At 34.9% G+C, this 20,763-nt stretch overlaps 1 protein-coding gene across 1 annotated transcript in view; it reads left to right on the forward strand.

Annotated features, from left to right (window-relative positions):
* Positions 1–20,763, forward strand: part of AXDND1 (axonemal dynein light chain domain containing 1) — a 54,293-nt gene that overhangs the window by 19,689 nt on the left and 13,841 nt on the right. The window contains exons 9-18 of the mRNA XM_074322234.2: positions 600–740; positions 1,457–1,561; positions 5,067–5,187; positions 6,667–6,768; positions 7,663–7,826; positions 9,063–9,138; positions 11,332–11,566; positions 15,633–15,834; positions 16,618–16,711; positions 20,399–20,601. Of these exons, the coding sequence (XP_074178335.2) occupies positions 600–740; positions 1,457–1,561; positions 5,067–5,187; positions 6,667–6,768; positions 7,663–7,826; positions 9,063–9,138; positions 11,332–11,566; positions 15,633–15,834; positions 16,618–16,711; positions 20,399–20,601 (1,443 nt within the window). The remainder of the gene's footprint in view (positions 1–599; positions 741–1,456; positions 1,562–5,066; positions 5,188–6,666; positions 6,769–7,662; positions 7,827–9,062; positions 9,139–11,331; positions 11,567–15,632; positions 15,835–16,617; positions 16,712–20,398; positions 20,602–20,763) is intronic.

Raw genomic sequence — 20,763 nt, forward strand, 5'->3', positions numbered from 1 at the left:
TCATTTTTAATATAAATGAAGACTGCTCAGTTATTGCATCTGTAATTTATCATCTTTGATTATTTCCAAAGATTTTGTTTGGTTTTATTCAGAACCAAAAGAAATGACTTCTTTGTATTTAAGGTCTTTGTTTATTTTTAAACAGTTGGTGTCTTTTTACGTTTTGGTCAATTTGAGAAAAGTGGTTTTATTCATGAATTCAACTACTTATAAAAATCCCATTGTATTCAAGGTACTCTATTAGAGGTTATAAATATGTAAATTTGTGAGACATGGTTCCTATCCTCATACGGTTTGTAATTTAGAAGAAGAAAAAAAAATGAGAAAATAAGAAAAAAAAGTCCTTATTTTGTTTTACATCTCAGATATTATATTCCAAATAATTATGACTCTGGTTAAAATTCTTCACAATTCATTCACTTGTATCAGCATGGCAAGAACACACAGCTTCGATCCCTTTCTTTTCCAACCTTGTTCTTCCCCATGTATCGTTGTGAGTGTCTGCTCACTATTCCTTTAACATTATTTTTTCTCCCGTGTTTTTGCTCCTTTTTCCTTTTCTTCTGCATGATGTCTTGTTTTCCTTCTTTCTCGTGCAGAGAGCGGTATGTACAAATGCTTGACCAAATTGCCCGGCAGATGATTGACTTCTACAAAGACTTGGTAACTCAGCGAGTGATGGACCAGCGCATTTTAGAAGAATTGTACAATTTTAAGAATGTTATTGAGGAACTGACCAGGTAAAACTGATTATCTTAAAGGTAAAAACTGATTATCTTAAAGACAAAACAAAAGTCATGTCTCTAAAGAGTAAAAAATATTCAGGGAAAGTAGAATGGTTAAAGGTGAGGGCTCTTTTGTTCTCTTCGTGTTTAGCAAGAGAGCAGAAAGGATTGGATATAGATGCAGATATAGATATAGAGACGTGGGTTACACAGGTTAATACAAAACTAGGGCTCTGTGTATACTCAAGGGGGAAACACTCTTGCTCTTCCTTCCAAGACGGATATGTTTATCTTAATCAGGTTTACAAAGCAGTGCCATAATTATAAATGTTAATGTTCAAATAATAAGCATTATATAGTAATCAAGATTAGTGATCATCTAAACTTGTAGCAAGGTGATTCTAGCCAGAATGAAGAGGACAGGGTAGGCATGTCAGAGGGAAAGCTAGAGCAGCCTGAGGCCTTAGCTGTCAGCCTCTGCTTTCATTCATTCTAAAGGATCCCCCACCTCTTCTTTCTGCCTTTTCTAGCCAGCCTGATTCCACTGCCAAAGTTGGCAAGATTCCATCCAAATGTATACTAGATTTATTGATTTGGTTTGTAAGGTGAAAAAACTAGGAAGAGATGTACACATGATAACAGAATATTCCTATGTGCCAATCTGATTTCCTGGGTAGAAACTTTTTGGAAATCTTCAACTAGGACTATAAAATACCTTTGCTTTATTTCAGGGAGCTGTGTTTGGTTCGGGCACATGATAATAAATTAACCAAGGAAGCAGAGAAGGCCCACAGGGATTTGGCACAAGCTCTGTTAGATGCTGAAAAGAATGCCAAGTGAGTTACCAATATTAGCCATTATGTCATACTTGCTTCACACTTTATTACAACATTTTATAGAAGCATTTGAAGGTTTTTTTTAATTACAGTAGTATAAAGTTCATTACATATATTAACTCGTCCAGCCACTGTTGTAATACACATCTTGTAAATGTCTTCTTGTGTGAGAGATTTCTGGGGGTGTACCTAAAAGTGGAATTACTGGGTCATAGGATATGCATAGCCTTGTCTTGCTAGATGTTGCCAAATATTCCACAAAGTAGTTGTACCAGTATATTTTCTCATCAGTGTATGAGAATTCTCTTTTGCCCATGTCTTTTATCAATTGGATGGGTATGGAAAGGTATCTGGTTTTTGTTTGCATTTTCCTAATTAGTAGTGTGATCTAATTGCTTTTTTAGATTTTAGTGACTACCATGGTCTTAATTTTTACTCTCTTTCAGGAATTAGCAAACTTTTTCTGTAAAGGGTCAGATGGTGAGATACGGTTTCTGATGCAACTACTTGGTCAATTCTGCCTTTGTAACATGTGCCATGGTAGTGCAAAAGCAGCGAAGGACAATACCAGAACATGTCTTTGTTCCAATAAAACTTTATTTGAATTTATAACATTTTTATGTGTCAATGAAATAGTATTCTTCTATTGTTTTTGCAACTATTTTTAGAAAAAGTAAAATTAATTTTGTAAAAAATTAAAAATGTAAAATTTTTAGGTCCTGTGCTATATAAGAAACAAGTGGTGGGCCAGAATTGACCTGCAGGCTGTAGTTTGCTGAATTCTATTTTATTTCATTTTCTGTTAGAATTCTGATTACTAGAAGCTCTTGGGTAAATGTCAAAATATATACCTAATTGCATTTGTGTTTTTTTTTATTTAGTCAATTAAAAAAATTTTATCATAGAAGCAGTACATGTACCTTATAAGAAAATTAGAAAATGCAAACAAGCAAAAATGAATAAAAAATATCACAATCTCACCAGCTATAGATTACTGCTGTAAAGATGTTAGGGTATATTCTTGTGGATCTTTTTTCTATGTACATTTGAACACATGCATTTTTTAAACCAAAATGGTATTGTATATACTATTACATAGCCAGTTTTTTTAGTCAGCAATCTCTACCTATTTCAATAAATTTTCACTTCATAAATTATCCAGGTCATATTCAAATTTTCCTAGTTATTCCCAAAATGTATTTTGCATTTAGTTGTCCAAACCAGTATCCTATCTAGGACCACACATTGCATCTTGTTTTATGTCCCTTTTAATCCAGCATAGTCCTCTGCTTTTTTTTTTTAACTTGTTGGAGTGACTATATTTTTAAACGTCAAGAAAAACACAAATGTATACAAAATCTAAACTCAAAAATAGATTTTTACTTTTATTCTATTTTATTTCTTACTAGAATTAGAGGCAGTACCTTGATCATTTTGCCTACTGAATGTACTACTGTTTTTTATACCTGATTCACCCTTCTTGTCTTAGTAAATAACTGCTCTTCTTTCCTCATACCTCTGATACTACCTCTCCATCCTCCTGAGCTGATGACGTTGCTTTCTAGAAAGTAGAAACAAACAGAAGAGAACTCAAGCTCGTATCCCTACATCTACTCATCCACCTACATCTGTGCTTATACATTCATTCTGTCTTCCCTCCTCTTACTGCGGATGACCTGGAATCCTCTTCTCCCAGATAGCTGTGTAGCCTCCTTCCTCCTTCCTTCAGACCTTTGCTCAAACGTCTTATCAGTGAAGTCTTTCCCGATCCCCCTATTTAGAGTTGCACCACACTGCGTACTCTCAATCGCCTTTCCGTGGCTTATTTTTATCCATTGCACTATCACTACTTAATATATTTTTTTACTTTTTTATTTGTTTATTATCTCTTCCGAATAAACTTTATAAGGGCAAAGGGTTTCGTGTTTTGTTTAGTTTTGAATACGACCTGGTATATAGTAGGCACTAAACGGATACTGCCTGAATGAATTAAATAATAAACTAGAACTTCTTTTGTGCCAACGTTTATTGTAAGAACAAAATATCTAAAACCAGAGAGAAGGAGAAGGAAAGGGAGAAAGAAATCTCTTTTTCTGTAAAAAATGATGGTTCTGAAGCGGGGTGGTTCTTTTCTGTGATTAGAAATTTTTAATAATACTTTTTTGTGATAGTTGATAATTTCATTGATAATTTGGAAGATACAGAAACTCATATATAAGGAAATAAAGACCATTCATAATTCTTTCTCTTAGAGTTAATTACTATTAATACTTTGGTATATTTTTCTTTTTCTATGTACTTTTTATAAAAATGAGATCAAACTGAATATATAATTTTATCATTTGGGTTTTCTCATGTTATGTTATAACATGAAAAATTTTTCCATGTACCAAAATATTAAGAACATGCTCTTTAATTAGCTGCAAGGTATTTTCATCAGAGAACTGCAGCATATATTTTATTTGGCTAATCTCTTGTTGTTGGACATTGAGGTTGTTTCTGAATTCTTTATTTTGCTATTATAAAGAAGGGTCATTAATCTTTTTAAAATCGAGGTTTAATGTTCAGACAGTACACAGCACAAATTCAGACAGTACACAGTTCAGACAGCACAAATCTTAAGGCTGCAGCTTATGGAATTTTTATATTTGTATTCACCTTTGTGACACTTAGGGGGATGACTTTCTTCTCAGTCACTTTAAACCAGTGGACGCCTCCAAATAGGAGGCGGCTTCAGGAACTGGTGCTGGTGATTCCTGGCTTTCAGCAAAATTTAAAGAATTCTGCATCACTGGCCTTCATTTCTTTCAGCAAAGTTAATATTCCTTAGGAAGAAGTGTTTCCAAAGGTCTGTCAAACGCTTCCAGTCACTTAACAACTTCTGTGTTTGTATTTAATCCCTGAAAGACTTTTAAGTCTGAGAGAAGCTTCAGTGTAAGTTAGGAGGAAAAGGTGTGTTCTGGTAAACATGAAGAAAAAATAGTTAAGAAAAAGGTACTTAATTATACTTAAGCTTTTGGTTTGTTGGTAGGGAATTTCTTTAAATCTTATACTAATTATTTATAATTTAAAAATAATAGTGGTTCACAATTATTGAACTTTGTGCCTTTAGTAAAGAATCCTAATTCTGTGAGGGAAAAATATTTAAGAATAAAACTACTATATTACTACTACTTGTATTGTACTCTGAATTTTTCATTAGATACAATGTTGTCATACCACTGGAATACTATGTTGTGAAAATTCTAGTGGAAGAATATGACAAAAATGTATTTAGAGCAGGGAACCATATGTTAAACTTTTTGCTTTAAGACTTTTCTAAGATTAATAAATGAAATATGAATTTTTTTCTATTTCTACTGTATGTTAGTATTGCTAATATATCCACCAATTTTGCCAGAATCACCTTATAATGAATTATAAAGTAACAACTTGTGTTTTTTAGAACAAACTTCTTTTTTTAAAAAAATGTCCTATATAGTTTTTTTCTTAATTTTTCTATTAGAATTGTAGAAGAATACCATGACTTATATACATTACAAAGAGGAAGGATGGAGAATGATATTAAACAGTTAATGACAGAAAGAGATGTCTGGAGCTCAGCCGCATACGAATTGGCCCTAAAGGTTGGTTCATCTGGAAACATAACTCAAACTTCTTTTTTTGCCTGGATAAAGTTTCATTTTACAAATTTCAATAATTTAGACAAAAATTTAAAAAATGAAAATGCATATTTAACTGATGAATAATGTAGATGTTATGGGCCTTAGAAAGGGAAAGTTACATTTCTTTGTTTCTACACTATTGGGTACCTGGCTCTTTTTCTCACCAGAACCTATGAAGTGTGAGCAAGATTCTTTTTCTTTTATTTGTGAACATGTTAAAAATTTCAGCTTTAATTTATATTAATAATAAACTAGGAAATGTGGTTCTTACTTTTTGATCACTGCATACCTCACTTTGGTTCTATTACCTTGGTACCCAAGATGACAAATGAATTGGTACACCATTATAGTAATGCTTTAGGGAAATAGCAAAGTCCCACTGTTTTTCTAAAATGTTTGCTGTTTGGTTTCCTATTCTCATATCTGGGACTTACAGTATTAATAGCAAAACATGATGTTGAACAGATTGAAATTTTTGTCCCCCTTTCCTTTGGAATGGTCAGACCTCATCTAGGACACAATGTTCCATCCTGATGTAGAATTTTAAAAGGGGCATCGATACGTCCAGAGGAAATAATCATGACAGTAAATATATAAGGAACAAATCTGGGAGTTAGGCATGTTCAAGTGAGTTTCCTCTTTCTAGAAGTATTTAAACAGTCTAGAACAACAGTCATTCACTGAATGACTATATAATTAATCCAGTATATCAGTGGTTCTCAAAGTTGGCCCATGGACCTCCAGGGGGTCCATGAGACCTTTTCATGAGGTCAGAATTAGTTTCAGTGTAATACTAAGATGTTATTCGCCTTTTTCACTCTCATTCTTATGTGAGTGTACAGTGGATTTTTCTGGAAGCTACGTGATATGGGATAGTGCAACAAATTAAATGCAGAAGCAAATATGATCTACCTCTAGTCTATTAAGGCAGATATTAAAGAGATTTGTAAAATTGTAAGACAGTGGTGCTCTTTTCACTGATTCTTTTTTGTTTTGGAAAATAGTTATTTTTTTATAAAAGTACTCTTTGTGTTAACATACAGTGGATTTATTTTGAATGTTGTGTTTAAGTGAATTAATACATTATCGAATATATTAATAAATTATTAAGTTATTTAATATATTAACCTCAGTTTTAATTTTTCAATATAAATATCAATAGAAATAATTGTATAAACAAAAGCCCTTTGAAGTTCTCAATAAATTTTAAGAATGTAAAGGGGTTACCATTGGTATATATTATACTTCAATTTGGTTCCAGTCCAGTAGTTGTAGAAAATAAGAATTTGTGATTCAGACTAGCTCATGATTTAAACAACAAATTGTGATTGAGTTAATGATTCAATGAAAAATTGATGTGAAATTTGTTTGGTTTAATAAATTACAGTGGTTGGTTAATGATTTAGGTTCTTAATTTTAGTACTTTTTTTAAACAAATAGGTGATTGAAAGAAATAGAGTCATATTGGCTAAAAGACTTTACCTCAATGAAAAAGGCTGGTGTAAATATGCTAAGCATTTCATCATACTGCTGTCAAGCAAGGTAAACCTCAGTTCACTTATGTTATGGAACAAGCGACTCAACTGTTGAGGGCTGAGACTATAAGAAGTCTTTGCTAAATTTATAGATTAAATTTTAAATATAGTTTTATATGTGTGCTTTATTGTGGGTGGGATGAAAAAAAATCTAAGGAAAGGCTAATAACATCTCTTCGTTATATCTGTCTTCTACCCTAAATAAAGCAATTTGTCTAAGTTAACAACACTGCAAATATTATTTGTAGAGTTATCATTCTATTAGTGTTTAAACTAAAAAATATTTTAAGTAGCTGTGTTTATTGACATAGCTGAGTTACTAATGCATTCTATGCAATTTTATGGGAAAATTCAGTAGGCACACTAGGTGGAAAAGGAGGGAAGTAGCATTTAGTATTTCTAGACTCAAACCGTTTAAGAGTGGTTTGACTAGTCATTTCATTTAATTCTTGTAACAAATCTGTGGGATATATATTAGGGTCTTTATTTTATAGATAAGAAAAAGTAATCTCGAATAGATTAAATAACATTCCCCAAGGTTACACAGCCAGTAAATGGCTAGGATTAGCATTTGATAATGTTTGTCTTTGAAATTTCTGTTCTTTCCAATGTACCACACTACCTCCCATGAAAGTGCTATGGGGAAATTGGGCTCATGTTGCAAAGGAAAAAAATCTTGTCTCTAATAGTTCATGTGCCATGGAAAATCCACCACCAAAGGGACTGTGTAGTAGTGTCACTGATGATATTTTGAAAGAGGAATATCTCTTTCATTTTTTGATCCATCATCTATGGATGTCTCCAGTATTACGATATTAATAATGGCCCAGTGTGTGCTAATAAGTATTTGTTATATATTGAGTAATTGAAAAAATGGTTTGATTCCATGCATTTTATTCAGGACACTTCAGACCTTACATTGTTGCAGAAGTTGACACACAAATGGAGAAACTTATTGAACAAATTTAAAGAGGAAGTGGAAGAAAGTGAAGAGTCTACAAGGGAGAAATTGCAAATTGTTAAGGATGGTCTTATCAAATGGCAGCAGTTCTTCAAAAGTAACAAGTGAGTCTCCAAGAATCTTGTTTTCCTGATTGCTGTCATGTCTGATGACTCAGTCCAATCCTTCCTCTCTCTGTTTTCTTCTCTCTTTTACCTTGTAATTACTCTAACATTGATTTTGGTGAGGTAACTAGCAGCCCTTAGAAGGGCGCAGTCCTGCGAGGAGCTTGAATGGTCTTGCTGTTTCTCATGCTGATCGTCTTCGTAGTCCCTCCTGATCCCTCTACCCATCTGCTGCTACTTCCATCTACAGTCCGATTCTTTCTTTTTTTTTTCTTCTTTTCTTTCTTTTTAAAATCAAGCCAAAATTATGTCTTTACTCTTGGCAAACTTGAATATGTGGATACAGAATACCAAATTCTGTAGCGTATGCAGGTGCAGAGAAGTGGAACCAATGGGTGGCAGTTCTAAGGAGATTGGTTTTGAGCGGCTCTCATACTGTGTTAGGAAATGTGACAATAGAAGAGGCTGTCTATAAAGTAGTTAAGTCTAGGATGGATGACTAAATCACATCCAAGGTTAGTGGGAATCTATACTTTGAATGAAGGCTGGACTCAACACATTTGGCTACCATTCCATGTCAAATTGAGAATGGTTTCAGTTTTTCATATACTGTAAGGGGATTTCCATTTCATAGATTTGGAAGTCTTGGAAGCTGAAGTTGGTATACATCTAAGCTGGTTGCTGCTGCCATTCCCGTTTCTACTGGTTATTGACTCTTAGCTGGGAGGGGAGCACAGGTGGCAGTGGTTCTCTTCTCCCTTTTTCTTCAGGAACTTCTTTATCAAGATCTTTCTTCTTGAGACTTCAGAGTTATTAAAGGAAACTCTTTCTTACTAGAAGTTGGGGCTTCTGACCTAAATGTTGAGCCTTAATTATTCATTAGGCTTCCTTTCTATTTATATGTTGTTTTGGCAGCTGTATTCAACAGGGATTATTATTATAATGGTCTAATTTTGGATGCCAAAGACCCAGAGACCACCCTTTTAATACTGTCATGGCCTCTGACCCTGTAACTTGGTTACTCAGGCCTGATGAGAGTATGAATTTATATTTGTAACTTTAAAGATGAATGCCTATGGGAGAGGGGCTGAACCTGGAAGGCATGCTTGAAAATCATTAAAGATGATTAAAAATCGTTAAGGAAACATACTCTTGCTACATAGTGTATGGATTCATGATTTTCTTTGCTTATATCCTGTTCTGATACCCTGCTCTTGCTCTTTTCCTTTCTTTCAGTAGAAAAGACATTTTATCCCCTAATAAAGGAAATGTAGTCAAATCAGTTCTTTCAGGCTTCAAGCAATGGCAAAAGGTAAGACTTTCTAATAAGCAACTTGGAAATCAAAATACTTTCCACTTCTCACCTAGAGTTATATCTCATCTTTTCAAAATGCCATACTAAGTTTTATGAAAGACGAGGAAAACAGCAAGACTACAGTGGCTTTTAAAAATATGCTTAAATATTTTATTTTCAGTTCTACTTTAGATTTTTGGGTCAAAGTTAGACTGCCAGAAAAAAAAATTGGAAGAAGATACTTGGGTGGTAAGGAGAGTAGTTCTGATTCTCTCCTCTAATTGTCAGACATAAGTGACATTTGTGCCTCTCCTGTACCTGGCTCTTTTCTTAAGGACAAATTGGACTTTTAAAATTATTAACATCTTTTTAAAAATTGTTGTAAAATATACATAACATAAAATTTACCATTTTAATCATTTTTAAGTATACAGTTCATTGGGCGTTAAGTACATTCACACTATTGTGCAGCCATCACCACCATCCATGTTCCAAATTTTCTCATCTTCCCCAACTGAAACTCTGTACCGATTAAACACTAACTCCCCATTTTCTCTTTCCCCAATCCCTGGCAAACACCATTCTACTTTCTGTCTCCATAAATTTGACTACTCTAGATACCTCATGTAAGTGGAATCTTTTAGAATTTGTCCTTTTGTGACTGACTTATTTCCTTCAGCGTAATGTCCTTAAGGCTCATCCACGCTGTAGCATGTATCAGAATTTCCTTCCTTTTCAAGGCTGAATAATATTCCGTCGTACATATGTACCACATTTTGTTCATTAGTAACATCTTTTAAAAAGTGTTCAAGCTATGAAAATAGGCTTCATTAATCAAATTACTATCACGCTATAGTAGTTTGACAAGGGAAAAACATATAAAATACTGAAATTCCTCCAAAGTGAATATCAAACTCATGACCTGATAAAATCTCACCCAGATCCCAGGAAACCATTTTCTTTTCTTTTGGAATGACGTGAGCTGAATATTCTCAGAATCGAAGATGCTTGTTGTCCTATACACAATATAGCTAATTTAGTGACTGTTTTTATTGTTTATCTGGCAATTTTGACATTGCATAGATAAACTTAAAAAAAATGCTTCTGTCTTTAGTAGGAATAATAATAATTCACTCATTAAGCACTTACTCTGTCAGGCTGAAGGTGCTTTCCATACGTTAGTTTATGTACTCTTCTTGGCAGCCACATGATGCAGGTTTTATCATCCCTGTCTCACAGATATGGAAATTGAGCTTAGAAATGTTAAGTAACTTACCTAAGTTATCTATAAATGGTAACTGACTGAGTCAGGATTTGAGTCCAGGTCTCTCCAACTCCAAAATCCCTCCCCTTAATTGCTCTGCTACATTGCTTCTCTGTAGTGGTCACTCTTATTTGTTTCCATAATCTGAGTCACAAATAATGGCAAACTTTATATATAAGTTGTACTTTATTTTTTTCCACAAATATTTGTTGATATGTATAGGACTTGGACTTGAGGTTAGACAGACAAATAAAACAAGAATAAAAAAACAACCATTACATTCTAGGGACTTTCCCATTCTAGTGGGGATCATGTAAACTGGTGTATTGTAACCTTATCAAAGCATGTAAGAATTAAATGTGCTCAGCTCTCTGGGACTTAATTGCCTATCACTAATTTTTTACCCATTGAGGATTTAATATTATTATTTTGATCCTAGTAAACTATGGATTATATTATAGGGTATCAAATTAATTTAAATTCACTTTAATTTTGAAAATAAAATGATGTCATATGAAGAAATGGTATGAACAAATACCGTGTTTCCCCGAAAATAAGACCTACCTGGACCATCAGCTTTAATGCGTCTTTTGGAGCAAAAGTTAATATAAGACCTGGCCTTATTAATGTAAGACCTTATATTAAAATACGACTGGGTATTATATTATATATTTATTCAATTTGATTCGATTCTATTGTATTCTGTTATATAAGACCCGGTCTTATATTATATTAAAATAAGACCGGGTCTTATATTAATTTTTGCTCCAAAAGATGCATTAGAGCTGATGGTCCAGCTAGGTCTTATTTTGGGGAAAACACGGTAATAATAGGATATGTAACTCCAAAATAATTGAGAGTCACTGGGAAATAAAGATCTGGGTCAACTTTGATGAAATCATTAGTGGATAATGTACTAATTTCCTTACCTTCCTTTCACTCTCTAGATAATCAGTGAAGACAAAGACAAGTGTACTGGGGATTTTCTGCTGTCAAAATATGATTCTCTCAAGATTATTAAACACTTACAGGAAAACTGGACAGATACTGGGTTTGGGATATTTTGTCGCCATAAAAGTATGGAGGGGGAGATGCCACCAGAGCAACAACACATGGAGGAAATTGTGAAAATCATACGAAGACTCTACGAACAATTTGAAATAAGAATAACTGGGGATAATGGTAAGAAAAAACAATGATAACTAGGTTGCTTGACATACAGGATTTTAATAGTAATTATTATCAATACAATTAATATTTAAAATCACAATAATACATGCATATAGATTTAGAAATCAAGCAAAGTAAATCATTGAGCATCACTTTATTGAGATATAATTCATATACAATACAATTCACCTACTTAGAATATACAATTCGATGATTTTTAGTATATTCACAGATGTGTGCAACCATCACCACACTCAATTTTAGAATATTTTAATCAAAAAAAGCCCCGTACCTTTTAGCTATCACCCTTTTCCCCTCTGTTCCCGACCAAGTCTTAAATCTACTTTCTGTCTCTATAGATTTCCCTATTCTGGACTTTAATATTAATGGAATCATATAACGTGTGATCTTTTGTGACTAACTTCTTTCACTTTACATAATGTTTTAAAGGTTCATCTATGTTTTAGCACGTATCAGTCAGTGCTTTATTCATTTTTATGGCCAAATAATATTCCATTGTGTGTATGTATCACATTTTGTTTATCATTTCACATGTTGATGGACATTTGAGTTGTTTCCACTTTTTGGCTGTTATGAATAATGCTGATATAAACATTTGTTTACGTATTTCTCTGTGGACATAAGTTTTCATTTCTTTTAGGTATATACCCAGAAATAGTATTGCTCGTCATGTGGTAACTCTGTCTTTCAGTTTTTGAGGACTGCCACACTGTTTTCAAAGAGGCTGTATCATTTTATATACCCACCAGCAGTGTATGAGGGTTCTGATCTTTCCACATCCTTGCCGACATCTGCCATTTTCTGTCTTTGATAGTGGCCGTACTAATGGGTGTGAGGTGTGGTTTTGATTTGTGGTTTTGATTTACATTTCTCTAATAATCAGTGATGTTGAGATGATCTGTGTTATTTTTAAAGAAACCACGTTTATCCACGTTATACATGCATATACGTCTATATGTATTACATGTATATAAAACGACCTCACAGACGTGAATTAAAAAATGGAGAAAGGGTACACCAAGTTACTACATGGGTGACTTGGTAAAAGTTAGTCTGGGCTCAGGGCCAGGGAGAGGTAAGGAGGATAAGATTGGAGAGGAAACTAGACCAAAAAGGAAATATAAATGTGTATCATCCAATGACATTCATGCATTTGTGTAAAATTAGATGTATTTATGCATAGAAAAGTAAATGAAATTATGACTGAACAGCAAGGAAATGTGTCTTCAGCTTAAATGACAAAATTGGGGCCTGAAGGACAGTCAAAAGATAATAAATGAGATTTGAAGATGACGTGGATGGGTTGGTTGTCAGAGGCATGGTATTCATGAAAAACTGTCCCTAATTGATTGGAAGGGGTTTTAAACTGTTTTTGTGATTGCTTGTCCATGGTTTGAACCTATGGTCAAAGAATAATCAGTCTTTCCCTTTTATGAATTTGGAAAATAGGACCTTTTTGTTCTTATATTACTACCCTCCTATATTTGCATTTGTCTGTCTGACATAATTGTCTTTTTTCCCCCCCGAATAGCTCTCTTTAGCATTTCCTATAGTTTGGGTCTACAGATGATTTCTCTTAGTTTTTATTTTCCTTTTTTTGTTAAATGATAAATCTATGTTGTATAGAATTCTAATTTGGCAACAATTTTCTTTCAGTACTTTACATATTCAATCTGCTGTTAAACATCCACTGAATTCTTAATTTCAATTATTGTATTTTTCAGTCCTGGAATTTAATAACTTTTAGAGTTTCTAGTTCCCTGCTGAAATTCTCTATCTTGTTATTTAATAACTTTACAATTTTAATTACAGTTAATTTTAAAGTCCATGTCTGATAATTGGATATCTAGTTCTTCTATATGTCTTTTTTTTTTCCAATTACAGTTGACATACAATATTATCTTAGTTTCAGGTGTACTAGGTCTTTTTTTATTATCTGTATTTTGTCTTGGTTTTGAGTCAATTCCTATTCCCTACTGTTTCTGATTAATGTTGGACATTGTGTGTGAAAAATTCTAGAGATAATTTAAGACTCTGAATGATGCTTTATTTCACAAAAATGATTTTACTTTTTCTTCTGGCAGGTTATTAGGTCAGGAGCAGATAATTTTAATCCAAACAGGGACTGAGCTGAAATAAAATGTGGCTTCAGGTTTTGTGAGGGCTGGTCCATTTTTGCTCCATGCTTATTTCTAAGGTGTAGCCCTTCAGGGGTTCAGGGGTCCCAAATGAAAGCCTGGTGCATTTGCCAGGTACTCTACTCCTTAGCAGATTTTGAACTTCAATTTTATTTTCCCAGTAGGGTGACCAAATATCCCAGTTTACCGTGAGAGAGATTGAAAATCCACCCTCCCAAAAACCATGAGAGACATTAAAAGTCCATAAAAGCGCTTTCAGTCACTGTGTCATGTTACTTAAGAATCCTTCCCAGTAAAGTGTTCCAGGCAACCCCGATGCACCCACTCGTATTGTTGTTCAACATAAAACTACTCTAGATGGGAACACACAATCTTAGTTACCTGTAACAGCAGTCATATAGTTACAGATAAAATGGCAATACTTACCCATGAGAACATATATAGTGGGCAGAGAAAAAATGAGTTAGTAAATGGTTTCAATAATGAGGAGTCAAAATGATGAATGATTGTCGCGTCCAGGCGCAACACGGGCAGTGAGGGAACAAAAAGGGGTGGCTTTAGGTTAAGATTTTAAAAAAGAAAGAAGCAGAGACTTGATGCAGTTAAATCTCAGAAGGCCAGGGGACCTTGAAGTCATGGAAGACTGCAGTCCAGAATCAAGCCGACTGGTGGCTTTTATTGATATTCACATAAGGCATTAACATTATTTATTCCACGGTCTATGAATCTCATATATCTTAATAGAAAACCATTCAGGTCAATCACCCTTGCCTGCAGACAGCTGGACAGTAAGTCTCAACTTCCCCAAGGGACAAAACCTATATTCATATGAAAAGATGGAGAGCACCTCAATGAATCACTTCCCTTGCAGGTTTTGGGAAGGAATGCAGCCACAGAGGCTGAGGCTTTCCTTAGCCTGAGGAAGGTGGGGGCTGGGCCCACCTCTGTGAACCCCGTGTGTTCTCCTGTTGGTCCCCACGACTGCGTCTGGCTTGAGTTGTTCCTTCCATGAGGAATCTTACTTGTCATTGACTATCCAGTCATCTTTCTGGGACCAAACAGGGAGGCATAGGGTGCAAACACAAAGGTTTAGCAAAGTCCCTGAAAGGATCGTCTTACAGACTCTCCTTTCTATGGGGGCAGCTGGAAGGAAACAAAAGGTTAAGCTGTTGCGTGGCTACAAATGATCATGAAATTAACAGATAATTTTGAGTACGCCTAAGAGATCAAAGTTTACTGATGAAGGCAGTGAAAATATTTTCATCAAGGATAAGAAAAAGTTTGCTTTTTAATTGTTTCTCTTTATATATCTCTGAGATGGGAGCATTTTTGTTATTTTGCAAATGAGATAAGACAAAGGTGTAGAGAGGGTATTTTGTCATGATCTCACAGTGAATCGTTCAAAGATTGGGATCCAGACTCTTTCCTTGCTCAGATTACTACTATAAATTTCGTTAACTCCTGAACAGTGACTTAAAAAAACGACTCAAGAACTATATTCTCATTTCTGTTATTAGCTATCCTATAATCATGACGAAGCTGTTTATCGTCATTATCTCTTCTTAATGGAATGACTCAATGAATTAATGAGTGAATTAATGCCTTTTACAGAAAACTGTAGTTCATAGTTTCTGGGTTTAATGCATTAGGTTCTCAGCTGAGTAGACAAGAAACTTAAAAGTATAAGCTGTCATCAAAGAAATAGTCATCAATCAAAGAAAACCACAATTACACGATGTTTATTCACTTAACATTTATTTAGGAATTACTCTTTACAAGATTCTCTGCTAGGCAGAAGCTGTAGGATAATAAAAAGATGAAAAGAGATATGCGCCTGCCCGTTAGTATTTTATAATTTATTATTGAAATAACAGACTTACAGATACTTCCAAAAATCAATGCTTTTCTTACTTTTCTAGGTACTGCTAAAATTCTTTCAATTTTGACTAGTTCTCTTGACTTCTGTTCTTTCAAGTTGGAAAGTGTCTTGGAGTCTCCTGAAATGCTTCTTGAAGAATGGGAAGGACTTGATGAAAAAATTAATGAAATGGCATCTCAGTTGGATGTGTTGTTAAACATTATCGGTACTGTTCCACAGTACATAGACAAGGATTCTGGCTCGTAAGTTCCCGTAGCTCTCTGGTGGGCAGAAGAAGAGAATCCCCACTTCTCAACTGTGTTTTCCCAGTACCTAGCCTCAACAACAGGTAGTTGGGGTTAGCTAAGAAACCTTGAAGCCCTGTTCCTCCCAGGAAGAAGGCCATCTGCCTGGGAGCTGGAGGGTGAGGGAGCCCTGTGTTCCTAACTGCAGCGGTCTCCAGTGCAGTTTCTGTCTCACTGACCTGGGAAGGGAAGAGTGGGGCAGTGTTGGTTCAAATACCATAGACTCTTGCTTTGCTTATTGAACCAGCATAGATTGTCTTGAATAGCTGTTGCTTAAGTTACTGTTTGTTCTTAGGACTATTTCTGTAGGCTTTCAGTGTGTTTTTTGTTGTTTATTTGTTTGTTTGTTTTTTTAAGAAATAATTCTCACCAGTTTCACTGGGGAATAGGTCAGCTTTGCTCCTCACACAGTCATGCTGGAAGTGGATCTCTTGAGAGCTTTAGAATTAATTCTTCTCACTTTGTTATCGCGTTGGTCTAGAAGTGAATACAAAGGGTATGAATGTGAGTTACTACAATAGAGAACTGACACTGCAGGTAAGAGCTACATGTCCCAAGTGCATCGTTTGCTCTTGGCGGTAGGAAGGCCAGGTCAGTGAGTTAGCAATTATACCACACAATTCAGGGCTTTCATCCACCCTTCCCTGAGTTCTCAAACAGTTGTCCGCGCGATTTAGCTGGTAGTTACTTTTATATTCTAAGTAAGTCACTTATTTTTATTTTATTCAATTTTTCCTTCAGGGTACTCCAAGCACAGATATTTAACATGATTCAGCAATGGCTTTTGAAGATAGGCAATGAGATTAACAATGGTAACTCTGAACTTCAGCACCATGTATGTACTTGTAGCGATTTGTGAGGTCAATTGTGCCTTGGCTGGGAGTTTTGTTTCAGGAAAAACCAGGTTCTACCTATGCAATTAAAGCAGAAGGTTGGGAGGACAAAAGGGGGACTTAATATAATTACTCAAGTGGTTTTCAATGAATTTTTTTAAAAAGTTTTTTTTTCCTTTTTCTGTTTCTTTTTTGAAAGGGTGGAAGGGGCAAGTGTGGAGCCAGTGAGATGCCGTGAGGCTGGGGACCACATAGAGCACAGCAGGCAGGGAAGAGTCCCATATGCAGTAGCTAAAGGACATTTAAGACCAAGGAAACGTAGTGCTCCATATGAAGTTACATGAACTGCACGATGTATGGTCCTCCTTTTGCCCCCTCTGTTTGTCCCCTCCAAAATTTGCATGCAGTCTGCTACTGTACACGCCTTCTGAAAGTGGGGGGAATCTTCTTGCTTTTGAGGAAGGGAGTACATTTCACATCTGAATCAATGTGATGCAGAACAGGGACCACGTGTGTGGGATAGCGATGTCACCTATAAACTGAACGCACTTTAGAAAGTACACAGCGCTTTATTCTTTGAAGACAGAACCCTCAGGCATCACAGAAATCTTCTGAAGGGTTTGACTTTCCATACTATGAGTAAAATGCCCAAGAGAATCCTGTTTAGGTCTTGGTAACCCCAAGAAGGAATATACCTGCGAAAAAGGGCTCTTTGGGGTTAATTGGGCCCAAATTCATAATCAGAGTCTACCAGCCATCATTTACAGGGCGCCTCTCACACACACACACTGCATTTCAGGGAAAAGCCACAGACAGACCTCCCAAGTCTCCTGCACATCAGTGGATTTTTAAATGCAACATGTTTTCTTTGCCTCTGGAATGAAGTTTCAGAGATGATCAAAAGTTTTTAAAGTTCTAATTGTTATCTTTAGTCTTTACTCGGTATAGTGAATTTTTTTCCCTTACTGACATTAACCTGGGATGTGACCACTTTAAGGATTTATGTTGGTGCCTCTGACTGGCTGCAGAGACGACAGAAACATGTTACTGGGGAGAAAGACAAGATGCCCCAATACTATTGGTCTGTAATTATTAATTAGAACAAATAGAATTGGTCCGCAATTCTGAAGAACTGAACCTGTGGACTTCTTAACCAGCACAATATGAAATAATTTCCAAAGGATGTCTTTCTTAGTTTACTACATTTACTCCCACCTCCTGGTCTTAATAATAATCTAAATTTACACAGGAAAAAATCTTATTACAAGTAAACTTAATAACAAATATTTGATCTTATAAGTTTAGTAAAATGAATTAATTCATTTTAATATTGCTTAAATTAGGAATTTGAAAGGCAGAGATCATCAGTTTTATGGCAATACGACTTAGGAAGCATTGCATTATATCACAGTCTACGAGCATGTTGCAAACACATAGACCCCAAGAATTGAGGAGCAAGTATATTAAGACTGAAAGTACGGATCCAGGGTTGGGAGAAATTTCTATGATTTGGAAGACAATCAAAATTAATTTTAAAAAGAAGAGCAGAGTGCCTGTCACATAGTGGGACTTAATAAATATTTGTTGAATGAAGGAAGGAGGAACATTCCAGCACTGCTGGTATCTCATAGTTCTGCTATGTTAACCCCTTCTTCGGCAAAATACTCTGTTTACCATTGGGGATTTATCTCCATGGAATCATGTACTCAATTTTTTATATTATGAAATTCAATTTTTATAACATAAGATTATTTAGAAAGAGCCTTTATCTAATTCTTACATATCTCTATTTTAACACTACATTATAATATAATTAAACTGTGTAGGAAACTTGCAGGATTATAATTCTACTGTTTAATCTCTTTAATATGACTTCAAAATGAAGATAACATACATTTCTGTTTATTGTATAAGGATGGTACAATGATTGATTAATATTTTATGTAATCAAAAATGAGTTCTTTCAGTGACAATGTAATCCAGGCTATTGGTATATGAAAGAACACCTAGGAATTTATTTAAAGAAGCAGCATGAGTTTAGATAGTACAATGGGGGAGGGGCACACATATCTTTGACTTGTGAAAGAGAATAGCAGTCTTTTTAACTCTTTCTCAGGAAAAGTTGCACTTTTCAACATTGCTTTAGGTCATTAACTTTTCCTTTAGAGGCAGGAAGTGTAGGTTTTAGTACTGGATAGACTATCAAGTTTTTTAATTCATTCAACAAACATTTATTAAGCACTTACTCCCTGCTAAATGCCATGTGTGGAACTGAGGGATAAAATGATGGGCCATGCCTTAAAGAGACTCGCAGGCTAATTGAGGAGACAGGTGTGCAAAAAATTATAACAGAGAAATGTACAAAGAGACAGGAAAAGGAGCAAATTAAAGCCAGTGGAAGTTTAAAAGTTTTCTGAGTAGATCATATTTAAGCCTCGAAGAATATTTAAGAATTCACCACACAGCTAAAGGGGGTAGGGCATTTGAAGAGAATGGTGTGCTTGATGTTTACATTTCGTAAACATCGCATTTTATTTCTGGGACCCAGCCTCAATGCCCTAATATTGAGGTTCCCAGACTTTCTCAGTTTGCAGTGCCCTTTGGGTCCCAGTGTTTTCATGCTCCTCATCCAAAAGAAATACCACCCAGTTCAGTTTATTTAAGTAGGTAGGTTCAAACAATTTACTAAATGTTTATGTCCTGACAACTTAGTAACTGTTTGGGAATGGAATACATGTTAAAATAGTTAAAACAAGGAGGCCGTTGCACTAAGTACCTCCACTGCCTTTGGTAGTCTATATAAACAAACCAAAGCCAAAGTCAATGTACTTGAACCTAAGAAAACAAAACCCAAGCACAACGATCATAACAGTCAAATAACTGCATTTTTCTAAATAAGGCAAACATTTAAGTTACAGGCAATTAAATAATTTCTTTGCTTCAAGCATCTTATCTATAAAAATCTCTGACTTAGCCTGCACCCCTAACCGTTTTCAGTTTTGGTAGTACCCAGTTAGAACTGTTGTTTGCTCAAAAAAACTTTGTAAAATTTAATGTATCAATTTAAATTTTTACATACACACAGTGAAAGAAAAAAACCTTTTATTCTCATTTAATCAAAATTACTTACTAATGGGATGTATGTACTTGGACATTGTACAACTTCTCTAATTTTGAAATCAGATTGCAGGTTGCCACCCTCATTTCCTGTTCCGCTTTGATTTTCACACAGTACTTGTTTTTATCAACCACCAATAAAACCAGCTTTGCAAAGGTCTGATGTCATTGAAAGTGATATAGTGCATCTAATGTTGAAACTGTGAACTATGCCAAGTTCATGCTGGTGTTGCATATCATTGTTATATTTCTCAAGAATTTAAAAATCCCATGGCATTCTTGAGAGTTCCCTGTGGTGCCCTGAAATTCCTTGGTGTACAATTTGGGAACTGCGGCTTTAATTCCCTTGACCAAACTAAATAAGAGGAAGAAGGTAGTTTAATGTAGTATAATGAGCAAAAGAAAATACAGTTGTACTAGCTGAGTAGTGATTTGATTTCATTAGGAAAGATCGTATTGTTGAAAATTGGACACAGGTATGAATGATCATTTCTATTTTTAAATTTGGTGTCGTTTTTACTGTTTGATTTATTTAACATGGGGAATGTGTATTATAATCATTTTTTCAACAGGTGGATGAATTACATATATCTATGATCAGGTGGATGGTAAATTTGCTGATTTTAATGATACCTGATTTTACTGACCAAGACACACTCCCAAAGTTGGAGGAGGAAGAAAGTGCTGAGGAACATGATACAGGAGTTGCAAAGTTAGAGCTAGATGCAATTGTACTGGCAAAAAAGTTGTCCCAATACTCCAGGTATTTGAGCAGGTAAAACCATCTGATCATTTTATTACTGCTCTTTTGAAGATTAAATGGGACATCAAGTAGAGTAGAGAAGGGCACTTAAATAGCAGCAATAAGGGGTTGTTTTAAAACCTTGAGAGGAATATGACTAGTTCAGTTTTTAAACTAGTTTCAGCACTGCCCAGT

This window comes from Rhinolophus sinicus, chromosome 11 (genome assembly GCF_057876585.1).
Source record: "Rhinolophus sinicus isolate RSI-liver-muscle chromosome 11, RSI-T2T, whole genome shotgun sequence".
Lineage (NCBI taxonomy): Eukaryota > Metazoa > Chordata > Mammalia > Chiroptera > Rhinolophidae > Rhinolophus > Rhinolophus sinicus.